The sequence below is a fragment of the Carettochelys insculpta genome, chromosome 24 (assembly GCF_033958435.1).
Source record: "Carettochelys insculpta isolate YL-2023 chromosome 24, ASM3395843v1, whole genome shotgun sequence".
NCBI lineage: Eukaryota > Metazoa > Chordata > Testudines > Carettochelyidae > Carettochelys > Carettochelys insculpta.
Genome location: NC_134160.1, coordinates 2715056 through 2726810, shown reverse-complemented (window position 1 = coordinate 2726810; position 11755 = coordinate 2715056). Strand labels below are relative to the sequence as shown.

Genomic DNA, 11755 nt, shown 5'->3' with positions numbered 1-11755 from the left:
AGCCGGGGGGCCGCGCCGCACGGCTGGCCGGAGCAGCAGCCCCGTCCTCTGCCGGCCGCATGGCGCTCGGCCTTGTCCCCCCGCCGGGGCCGGCCGGGGGGAGCAGCCACGTTCTGCCCCGCCGGCGTCCCGGGCCCAGCCCAGCCTTCCAGCCCCGGCGAGGGCAGCTCCCTGGCTCGGCTCGGCGGGGCGGGGAGCAGCGCGCCCCCAGCCTGTTTGAAACTCGTCGGGCTGGAAGGCGGAGCCGGGACGCAGCGGGGCGGGGCCCCGGGAACCGCTGGCTTAGGGGGGCGCCCAGGTAAGTGTGGCACCTCCGCCCCCCCAGCCCTTCTCTACCCGGAACTCCCGCAGCCCCTTCCAGCCCCCAATCCTGGGCCAGTGCCTGGCTCTGGGGGCGCAGCGGGCCGCCGGCTGCCCTAGCCCAGCCCCCTCCGAGCCGGGCGGGGACCGCGCTGCGCCGCCTCCCTTCTCCGGGCTTCCGGGGTCGGGCCGGCCCGGGCGGAGGGGAGAGGAACAGAGCGCAGCGCAGCGCTGGGTCCCGGTCCAGACTTCACCAACCCGCCCGTGCGCCCTGGGCGCGCAGCTGCCGCCAGCGGAGCGCAGCGAGCCCCGGCCGGTGACTGAGCCGGTGACAGCTTTGCCCCGCTGCTGGAAGCCGGACACAGGCCCCCAGCCGCTGCTCCCAGGTTTCGGGGTGCTCGTAGCCGGGGCTTTAGGGTGGGATCCCACTTCGTGGCAAAGCTGACTGATGGGGGGGCCCTCCTGGGGAGCTGTGCCAGCCCCGGTGCCATGGAGCTGGGGCTGCTGTCGCCTCTCCCCACCATGAAACGTGCCACGCGGATCATGGCCAGTAACGTGCTTGGCTGCACTGGGGCTGGCCCCATGGGCGAATGGGGCTGTTCTGAGGCAGGGGAGCCTTGGCAGGGCCTCTGGGGAGCCCCCCATGGTAACAGGGGCTGCATGGTTTATGGGGATCCCCCTGTCACTGGCACCAGCTGTGCCAGGGCTGGCAGTGCCCTTTGCTGTACCGATGGCTGTGTTCTCTCCTCAGCCCGGGCTCCGTGTTGGACCCTCAACGCCATGTGCTGGCTCTGCACTGCGGCCCTGCTGCTCTTAGCAGGGCTGGGCCTAGCACAGGACTACCCCTTCCGGGATCCCACTCTGCCCTGGGAGCAGCGACTGGATGACCTCGTCGGGCGGCTCACACTGGGGGAACTGGTGCTGCAGGTATGGTGGGGAGATGCAGCTGGGGGTCTCTCCGGCCCGCCCAGCGTCCTCACTGACAGCTGCACCCTTCTGCAGGGCGGCTATGGCCTCTGCCCTCCCCATGGAGGTGAGGTGGGGCTGCAGCCTCAGGGCCCCGGCGTCCCACTGCAGGCAGCTGGGTCAGGCGGGGGCACCCGACAGGGACCCTTGGTCCAAGGGGAGGAAGCTGCGAAAGAGTGCAATGGGAAGCTGCTTCTGAGTTGGGAGGTCACACTGGGGGCCCCCAGGGATGTGCCTCCCCTGCCCCATCCATGTGCCCCCCCCAGGACGGGGAGTGAGACATGGCCTGGCAGAGCAGAGCCAGCCGGCCGTAGGGCCAGACCGGGCAAATGAGGGCAGCCCCTTGGCAGAGCACCCCGCCCCCTATGTCCCTCAGACCCCCCTCCCTGTTTCTGTGCACCCCCCAGATGGCGAGAGGTGGAGCTATGCACAACGGGCCTGCGCCCCCCATCGAGCGCCTGGGGATCCAGCCCTACAACTGGAACACTGAGTGCCTGCGGGGCGATGCGCAAGCTCCTGGCTGGGCCACGGCCTTTCCCCAAGCACTGGGCTTGGCTGCCGCCTTCAGGTACTGGCTGGAGCCGGGGCTGGACAGGGCCTTCCTGCGGCAGGGTCTGGGTGGCCTTGGGGCCCCGCTGGGGCCTAGTCCATGTGGTCTGTTCCTGGACGTGTGGGGCCTGGCTCTGGGCCAGGGCGGGGGCAGCTGCTGTGGCAGTTCCCCTCTCAGGGCACAGCCCTGGCACCTCTCCCAGGCTTCAGCTGCCCCCTCCCTCACAGCCCCGAGCTCATCTACCGCGTGGCCAACGCCACTGCCACGGAGGTGAGAGCCAAGCACAGCCACTTCGTGGCCACCCACAACTACGGCGACCACACGGGCCTCAGCTGCTTCAGCCCCGTGCTGAACATCATGCGGCACCCTCTGTGGGGCAGGAACCAGGTAAGTGCCCGACGTGGGGCAGGGGAGCCCAGGGCTGGGCTAGAGGGGTTGTGGGGAGGCACTGAGGGGCCCCAGCAGAGTTGTGGGGAGGGGGAGCCTGGGGTGACAGCAGGGGCTGCAGGTGGGACTCTGGCACGGCTGTGTATGCCCTGGGATTCCCTCCCAACACACCTCCCCCCACCTGAATCAAGATGTGCCCGGGCCCCCCTGCAGAGCCCCTCGCTCTCCCTGCACCTCAGGGCCCCTTGGGCTCTGTGCTGAGGCTGCACTTAGTACCCCTGACTCTGGTGTGGCTGCAGTGCGGGCACCTGCCCACAAGGGACCGCAGCCCCCGTTGTGTGACCTCACTCCCCCGAGTGCCTGGGCAGCCGCAGCCGCAGGGCGGTTTGGAGAAGCAGGAGGGATCTGGCAACCACCGCTGAGCGGTGAGCGATGGGGCCAGGCAGGGGAGCTGGGTCGCATTCCCACAGGCAGTGCCTGGCACCGGGCGGGGACAGCAGCGGCGAGGCGTGGGCCTGTCCATCCGCAGGAGACGTACGGCGAAGACCCCTTTCTGAGCTCCGAGCTGGCCGTGGCCTTCGTGCAGGGGCTGCAGGGCGACCACCCTCGGTATGTCAAGGCCAGCGCCGGCTGCAAGCACTTCAGCGTGCACGGGGGGCCCGAGAACATACCCGTCTCCAGGTTCACCTTTGACGCCAAGGTGAGCGTGATGCCTGCGGGAGATACCCAGGGCTGAGAGGGCCCTGCCCTAGCATGAGAATCTGGTGTGTGCCTTCCGGGCGTGCACTCCTCTGGCCATGTGCACAGCCCCGCTGTCTGTGCAGGGAGCCGTAGGTGCTCTCCAGCCACTGGGCTCAGGCAGCACTCGCAGGCTGGCAGCTCCCTGAGCACCCGGCAGGGAGAGCCCTTGGCCCAATGGAGTGAGCGCGTGTTTAACAGAGCTCAGAGTCGCCGGACAGTCACATGTTACCTCAGGTTCGACACTGGGTTCTCTGAGTGCAGAACTCGCTGATAGGATACCTGTTAACCATGAGACGTTTATTGCCCTGGCCGGCTTTAGCCATAAACCCCTAACCAAACAGCAAAAGCATGATAGGAAAGTGGCTCTTACGTCCCTTGGGCAAGCTGGTGACCCCGGTCAGCTTTCTCTGGTCTTCCGGGGCACCAGCGCCGGGGCCCAACAGTGAGGTCCAAATTGCATTGGTTTCTGTGCTGGTTATAGACGGTTTTTGTGCCTCGTTATACACTTCCGTTAGGTCACTCATTACCATTTACAGTATTTCCTTAGCTGTCAGTTACTGATCTGTTACTTCTTGTTCTTTAATGCTGCTCACATGTCCACCACCTCTCCTCGTACAAGATTGGTGCGTGTTTGTGCCCTTCCTCTTATCTCTGTCTCCAAATTGTTCTGCTACAAGGCCACCGCTAACTTTGTTTGGTAGTTTTTCCCTGAGGCTTGTTCCTGGCTCGTTAGACATGGAGTGGGGGTGCCTGACTCATCACCCCTACGCTTTCAAAGTTCTTCCGCAATTGACTGCTCCAACGGCAGGGTGCGGCTGGGCTCCACCATGAGGCAGCTTCACATCCACCCGGCTGGTTTTTCTGAAGCTCTCTGGGAACTGCTGAGCCGATCTCTGGCCTGTGCTGCACAGGAGGTCAGGCTGACCTGCAACACCCCTTCCTCGCCTCGGCGTCGCTGCGCCGGAGCAGAACCTGGCCTTATTGCACGAGTCATAGAGCAGCACTGCCAGGCGTGGCGTGGACTCCGCTCAGGAGACGAGTCGTGCTGTCAGATCGCATGCCAGGGGAAAGCTACTGTGCGTCTCCTTGCGATACCTGATTTACCAGACTCAGCTTCTGATCCCCCCACGCACGGCTCATGGCTTTTCCTGTAGGTCTTCTCTCATGGAGATTTCACAGTCTTAGGCCTGGCTTGGTATGCAGAGAGTTCCCATTGCCAGCCTTGCGGGGCAGTATGCGTGTGAACCCACGGAGTGGGGCGGGGGGTCCCCAGGCCCTGCAACCCATCTGCAGGCAGAGGTGACTCTCACTCAGCAGGAGGAACAGAAGGTTATTATGCGACAGGGACACAGCATAGAACAGACTCATCAGCACAGGAATTAGCTGTCGGTACCATCCATCCTGGGGAGAGGGGCCCAGAGGGGTCCCCCAGCTGGGCTCTGGCCCCCTTCCTCCCTTCCCAGCCACATGTGACTGCCGCACCCAACAGCCCCATTCCAATTCAGACCAGCCCGGCCCCTCCTCTTGCCTTGTCCTGTTTCCCAGGGAAGAAAGGGGTCACCTGGTTGCCTGGGTTACAAAGAGCCTGGAGGGCCATTGCCAACGTGTGAGACGTCATCACATGGAAACTCCCCTCACCGCTACGCACTGATGCTGTGCCTAGGGAAACTGAGGCACCCACCTCGGGTTGTTAAAGGACAGGAAGAAACACATGCAGCCTAGCCAGAGGCAAAAAATCCCACATACCCCATTTCCTCACACCAGACAGATGGATGAGCATCTGTCCCCCTGTCTGGCTGAGGCATGTGACCTCCCAGGGACCTGCCTTGCCTTCTGAACTGGCTTCTCAGTGTGGGTAAGTGATGGCTGAAATGTCGCCAGTGGGAGACCCTTCACGTGCCACCCTTGGGGGCATAGAGCCGGCTGAGGGCTTCCCTGTACGATTTGGTGTCACCTCTGTGCTCTCTGCCAGTTGGCACTGAGAGCTTCCTGGGCCCACGGAGCCCCACCAGGGTGATGTTGGGGGTTCCAGGGGTGTCTGTATCAGGCTCGTGGCACTGACTGAGGGATCTGTGTCTGACAGGTGCTAGAGCGGGACTGGAGAATGACCTTCCTGCCCCAGTTCCAGGCCTGCGTGCGCGCCGGCTCCCACAGCGTCATGTGCAGCTACAACAGGTACCGGGCGAGCCAAGCCCACAGCTGGACGGGCTCTGCGGCAGGGGCCAGGCGTGGGGCTGGGGTTTCTGCAGGCCACCCCCTGGTGATGCTCGGTGTTAGCTCAGCCTGGGGGAGATGGGGGCTTTTCTTCCCCCCCCCCGCCCCCAGCAGGGTGCAGGTTCCTCCCAGCAGCTGTATAGGGCTGATCAGGGTTGGCTTTTTGCTGGATTTGGTGCAGTCCCTAAGTGGCTCCACTGAGCCAATGCCCCTGCTGCGGGGCGAAGAGTAAAGCGTCTGTTCTCTCGGTGGCCCTTGTAGGGGGAGTCAGGGCAGGAGCCCGGTGGGCAGTTGCGGTCTGCTGACTTAAATCCTCCTGCAATCACAGTCCTGCAGTGTCCTTCCCATCCTGTCCTGCCAGGCACTGTTCAACAGCTGCTGCGCCCTGCCCCAGAGGCGGACGCATCCGGCATTGCAATAACCCCAGGCCCCGCCCGGCAGGATCAACGGCGTGCCCGCCTGCGCCAACAAGAAGCTGCTCACCGACATCCTGCGGACAGAGTGGGGCTTCCAGGGCTACGTGGTGAGCGACGAGGCAGCCCTCGAGCTGATCATGCTGGCCCACCGCTACACACGTGACTTCCTGGAGACGGCCATTGGTGAGCCGGGAGGCCTGCAGCTGGGCCAGGAGCTGCGTGGGCTCTTCGCAGATGGGCGCCGCGACAGCCTGCTGGGGGAGAGGGGGAAGGTTGGGCGCTGGAGGGATGTCTGGGCTGCTGGGTTCGAGTCCCAGCTCTGCTGCTGACCTGCTCTGTGACCCTCAGCAAGTTGCTCACCCATGCCTCAGTTTCCCCCTGTACAAATCCTGCTACTCCCACTCCCAAGGGCCTGTGCAGCCCAGTTAGCAAGGGCACTGGGGCCTCAGCTCCAGACCAGCAGATGCAGATGTGACTCCGCTGGGTTGGGGGCCTGGCGGGGGTAGAGGCTGAGCCCCCCAGTGATGCCCTGGTTCCTGTCTCTGCGGCACGCTGCAGCCTCGGTGAACGCTGGCTGCAACCTGGAGCTGTCCCAAGGCCTGAGGGACAACGTCTTCATGAGCATCAGCAAGGCTGTGGCCAAGGGCAACATCACGCTGGAGGTGAGACCCTCGGGGGTGGCACGGGCAGCGTGACAGTACCAGGGCAGGCAGGCGCAGTGTGAGGCTGGGGCTGGGGGAGGGCCAGGTGCCCCCTGGCCTTGCTGGAGGTGAGGAGCTGCTGCGGGTGGACTCTGCCTGCCCCCAGCCGGCATAACAGGCTCTCGCTGCCCTCTGCAGATGGTGCGCGCCCGGGTCCGGCCGCTCTTCTACACCCGCCTGCGGCTGGGCGAGTTCGACCCCCCTGCCCTGAACCCCTACAGCGCCCTGGACCTGAGCGCCGTGCAGAGCCGTGCCCACCGGGCCCTCGCCCTGCAGGCCGCCCTCCAGAGCTTCGTGCTGCTGAAGAACGAGAGGGGGACGCTGCCCCTCCACGCCCAGGCCCTGGCTGGCCAGCGCATCGCAGTGAGTGCCCTGCTTGGCGCGGGGAGGCCAGCCCGAGCTGCATGGCGGCGGCTGCCCCTCGCTGGGTGCCACAGCAGGGGACTGACCCCAGCTCAGCCTGCCAGCGGCATCAGCCCCAGGAGCCCGCTGCCCCCACTCCTCAGACAGCGGGTCCCAGCGGGCGCTGGGGCCTGGCTGATGAGGGCCGAAGGCAGGGAGGCTGCTGCACAGGGGTGGGGGAGGGGAGGGAGCACTGCGGGGGGTTCAGCTGGGTGCTGCGGGGGGAGGGGAGGGAACCCTGCGGGGGGTTGAGCCGGGTGCTGCGGGGGGAGGGGAGGGAGCCCTGCAGGGGGTTGGGCCGGGTGCTGCGGGGGCGGGGGGAGGGGAGGGAGCCCTGCGGGGGGGTTGGGCCGGGTGCTGCGGGGGGAGGGGAGGGAACCCTGCAGGGGGTTGAGCCGGGTGCTGCGGGGGGAGGGGAGGGAACCCTGCAGGGGGTTGAGCCGGGTGCTGCGGGGGGAGGGGAGGGAGCCCTGCAGGGGGTTGAGCCGGGTGCTGCGGGGGGAGGGGAGGGAACCCTGCAGGGGGTTGAGCCGGGTGCTGCGGGGGGAGGGGAGGGAGCCCTGCGGGGGGTTGAGCCGGGTGCTGCGGGGGGAGGGGAGGGAGCCCTGCAGGGGGTTGAGCCGGGTGCTGGGAGGGGAGGGGAGGGAGCCCTGCGGGGGGGTTGAGCCGGGTGCTGCGGGGGGAGGGGAGGGAGCCCTGCGGGGGGGTTGAGCCGGGTGCTGCGTGGGGCACCAGGAGCGGCAGGTTGTGCACGAGGGTAGTGAGGGGGAACCTGTGGGCAGCACCTGCTGCTTGTGGCGGGGGAGGATACGCCCAGCACAATGGGAGGGGTTGGGGGTGCTGCTCAGGGAGGGACCTGGGGTGGGCATTGCAGGGTGGAGTCGGGGGCCCTGGGTGGTGGGGTTGTGGGGGGCGCAGTGCAGCGCGGCCGGGCTGGGGAGGCCCTGGGTGGGCTGGGCACTGGGTGGGCAGGGCCGGGGGGAGCAGGGTGGGCTGGGCACTGGGTGGGCCGGGCTCTGGGTGGGCAGGGCCGGGGGGGCCCAGCACAACACCTGGCCAGCACTTGCCCCTCCCAGTTCAGTCCCTTGCCCCGAATTCCCCCTCCCCATGCGCCCCGGCTCTGGTGTGCGGCCCAGCCCCTGGGGCTGGTGGGTGGAGCAGGCGGCTCCTGCCCCACCCTGGGCCGTTCCCCTCTGCAGGTGGTCGGCCCCTTCGCTGACAACCCCCGGGTGCTGTTTGGGGACTACGCGCCCATCCCGGACCCCCAGTACATCTACACCCCCAGGTAGGTGAGAGCGGCCACCCCCATTGGGACCCGACCCAGAGCTCGGCTGCTGCCTTGCTCTGCCTGTTAGCTGGTGGGGAGGGACCTGGCACCTCCCTGTCCCCGAGCTGGGCCCATGGCACCACCCAGTCCCTGTCCGAGTGGGGCAGCTCTCAGGGCAAAGGGGCACTGGTGGTCTCCCCCCACCCCCAGGGACAGAGCAGCCCCTTGGTCCCGCTCGGCTCTGCTGGGGGAGGTTCACCGTCCGGGGGCTCCCAGGGGCCTGGCCTCACGGCACGCTGCTCCTGTCCGGCTGCAGGAGGGGCCTGGAGAGCCTGGCGGCCAACGTCAGCTTTGCTGCAGGCTGCAGCCAGCCCAGGTGCCAGCGCTACTCGCCCGGCGAGGTGGAGGGCGCGGTCCGGGCGGCCGACGTGGTGGTGGTGTGCCTGGGCACAGGTACGGGAGTGAGAGGCGGTGGGGGGCAGGGAGCGGTCTCACCTTGGGTGGGGGGGGAGCGTGACTGGGAGCCCCAGCTGATGCCGCAAAGCAAGTGGGCTGCCCTGGCACGTACTTCCTGGCCCCCGGAGCCGCGAGAGGCCGTGGCAGGGCCTGGTGTGGAGGCAGGGCCTGTGCGAGGGGCCTCCCGCCAAGACAGCCCACGAGCACCGACGGCAGGTGGGCCCTGGGGTCCCTGCCAGACTGGTGGGGCACTGGCTCCTCCCCTGCAATTTCCGGCCCTGCCGGGGCCCTGCCGGCCTGGTGGTGGCCTGCCCTGCCCCCCCCGGCATGGCGTCCCTGCCGCACGGAGGGTGGCGGTGAGGTGCGGCCTAGCCCTGGCAGCATCACACCTGACTGGCGCTGGCTGTTCCCGCCCAGGGACTGACCTGGAGATGGAGGCGAACGACCGACAGGACCTGTCCCTGCCGGGGCACCAGAAGGAGCTGCTGCAGGATGCTGTGGCCTGGGGTGAGGCCAGACTGGTGGGGCCCTGGAGGTGCCAGGGCGTGGGCTGGGTGGGCAGGGCACCCCCGAAGGGCCCATCTCCCCTGCCCCTGACAGGATTGAGCTCAGTGCCTGCCTTTGGGGTTATGCCCAGCCCTGAGGCCGTGGGGATGGGCTCCCACGGAAGAGTTCAGAGGGACAGGCTGGGGCTGGGGGCAGGGGTGTTTGGCACATCACAGGCTGCAGCTGGCCTGGAGCAGTGATGAGACCCGTGGGCCTGCCTGAGCTACTGACGGCCCCTGCGCTGCCCTGCCAAGGGCCGGGGCTGTGGCTGACCTGGCCCTCCCTTCCAGCCGCGGGGCGCCCCCTCATCCTGCTGCTGTTCAACGCGGGGCCGCTGGACGTGAGCTGGGCCCAGGCCCACCCCGGGGTGGGCGCCATCCTGGCGTGCTTCTTCCCGGCGCAGGCCACGGGCCTGGCCATCGCCCAGGTGCTGCTGGGAGCCGAGGGGGCGAACCCGGCGGGCAGGCTCCCGGCCACATGGCCGGCTGGCATGCACCAGGTAAGGCCCAGGGTCACGCGGTGCTGCGGGGCTCAGAAACCTGCTGGGTGCCCTGTGGGGGTGCCAACTGCCCGCATGCAGGGAAAGTGGCAGTGACCTTTCACCCAACCCCATGGCCCTTCCCTGGGTTCAGAACTCGGCTGTCTGCTCAGCCCCACAGCACAGGGCTCTGAGCCCTGCCTGCCCCTCCCCGAGCTGGCCTGGCCTGGCACGGCACGGCACAGCACGGCGCTGCAGCCTGGGGGGACCTGGACCCAGCTGCCCCAACTGTTCCCCAAACCAGCCTGGCACCACAGCCCCTTTCTGCCCCCACCCTGCCCGAGAGCAGCCCCTCATGCTGCCCCCCGAGAGCAACCTGCCATAGCCCCAGCCCACACCCCCAAGACCATCCTGGACCTGTAACCCCATTCTGCCCCCACGCTGGCATGGCCTAGTATCCCCATCCAGCTGCCCGCTGGGGCCAGCCCGACACTGACCCGTGGCCGACGTCTGTCCCTTGTGGCTGCAGGTGCCTGCCATGGAGAACTACACCATGGAGGGGCGCACGTACCGGTACTATGGGCCCGAGGCCCCGCTGTACCCCTTTGGCTACGGGCTGTCCTACACCACTTTCCACTACCGTGACCTGGCCCTGAGCCCCCAGGCGCTGCCGCTCTGCGCCAACCTGAGCGTCTCCGTGGTGGTGGTGAACACCGGGCAGCGCGATGGCGAGGAGGTGAGTGCTCCGCCTGCCCCAGAGAGGGGAGAGGCAGGGCTTGGCTTGAGAGAACAGACGTGCCAGCCCTTAACACGCAGTGGCACTGCCGTGTGGGGCTGGGGGCAGGAGAGGGGGCGTCCTGCCGACTCCTGTGGCATCGGGGTGAGGCCATTCCAGGGCTCTGCCCCAGCTGCAGCCGCAGGCGCCTCTGAGTGGTGGCAATGCCCCTGCAGCAGAAACCCCCTGTCCCAGCTGGCCTCGCTCTGTTCCTAGCCCCCTTTCCTCTCCTGCAGGTGGTGCAGCTGTACCTGCGCTGGGCGAAGGCCTCCGTGCCTGTGCCCCGCTGGCAGCTGGTTGGCTTCCGCCGAGTGCCTGTGGCTGCAGGCCAGGCCGCCAAGCTGCTGTTCCAGGTGACTTACGCCCAGCGCACCGTCTGGGCCGGACAGTGGATGCTGGAGCCAGGCGCCTTCACCCTCTTCGCTGGCGGGCAGCAGCCAGGCCAGGAGACGCGGGCCAGCTCCGAGGTCCTGCAGGCGGAGTTCACCGTGACTGGCGCGGCCCGACCCCTCAGCCAGTGCTAGGCACGGGGAGGAGCCAGGGAACAGGCGGCGCCCTGGGGCACTGGATTGGGAACCACCAGGCCCGGCCCTCAGACACTGCCCATGGGGGAGCCGTGGGGGGCTGGCGTGGCCATTGGAGGACATGGGGAGGGGGACTGGCTGCACCAGAACACGGAGCATGCAGCTGAGTGGGTGGCAGGCTGTGCTGGTGGTAACGGGAGTTCATTTGTTTGGACAATAAAGTGCCCTGCTGATCCTGTGGAAGTGGGAGTGGGGTGCCAGGGCTGGGGCTCCCCGCCCCTCTGCCAGGCTGGCAGGGCTGTCCATGCACTGCAGGCCGGCAGGGCTCCTGGCGGGTTTGCGTGGCTCTGCCCACACCGGTGGCATCTGGGCACTCGATGAACCCTTGTTTGCAGGTGTCTCCCCCAGACGAGGGGTGCCCAGGAGCAGCCCCTGTTGGTTTCTGAGACAGACCCCCCTCCCCCACACCTGACCCCCAGTAACGTCACCCCCAACCAGGCCGAGTCTCCCTTATGGCAGGAGTGGCAGCGGGATGGGGTGCACCGGGCTCCCAGCGGTGGTGCAGGCCTTTCTCCGCTAGGTGGAGCCCCCTGCTTGCAGTCCCGAGAGCTGTGGCCAAGTGCAGGGGGAGCTGAGGCTTGGGGGCTTAGCGCTCTGGGCAGGGGGTGCCAGGTCAGCAGGTGCAGCTGGGGGTGCAGTTCCAGGTGCTGTCCCACCCACACTGGCACCTACAGGGGGAACTGCTCCATGGGGGCCGGTTTGTTGCCAGCCCCACCTCCTGAGGGCCCTGCCAGGACTGCAGCATGAGGATCCCAGACTCTCCTGCCAGGCAGAACTCTGCTGTGGGCACCGCCCTCCTGCCCAGCCTGGCACAGCAGGGTCCAACCCTTCTCTGCTGCCTCCCTCAAGCCCTCCCAGCATGCAGGGCTCTGGCTCTGCCCGGTGCTCTGGGGGCCTGCGGGTGCTCCAGTCTGATGGGGCTCCGCCGGGCCGCATGCACCGTATGTGCTGGGATGAGCAGGGAATGCAGCC

General features: G+C 67.6%; 1 protein-coding gene across 4 annotated transcripts; it reads left to right on the top strand.

Moving 5' to 3' along the window:
* Nucleotides 1–37: 37 nt before the first annotated feature.
* LOC142001137 (uncharacterized) lies at nt 38–10953 on the top strand. Of its 4 annotated transcripts, none has more exons than XM_074976074.1 (15): nt 38–298; nt 1052–1227; nt 1674–1834; nt 2044–2203; nt 2733–2903; nt 5028–5119; nt 5600–5757; nt 6133–6236; nt 6414–6638; nt 7877–7962; nt 8261–8397; nt 8818–8907; nt 9237–9445; nt 9954–10160; nt 10436–10953. In XM_074976074.1, the coding sequence occupies exons 2-15, from the start codon at nt 1081–1083 to the stop codon at nt 10721–10723; spliced, it is 2235 nt and encodes a 744-aa protein (XP_074832175.1). In that variant the 5' UTR covers nt 38–298; nt 1052–1080; the 3' UTR covers nt 10724–10953. The 4 variants fall into 4 exon arrangements, 3 of the variants coding, with proteins under 3 accessions (XP_074832175.1, XP_074832174.1, XP_074832173.1); XM_074976073.1 differs by lacking the exon at nt 38–298 and adding an exon at nt 322–686; XR_012642400.1 differs by lacking the exons at nt 38–298; nt 9237–9445 and having other exon boundaries at nt 311–1227; nt 10436–10574.
* The last annotated feature ends 802 nt before the right edge of the window (nt 10954–11755 follow it).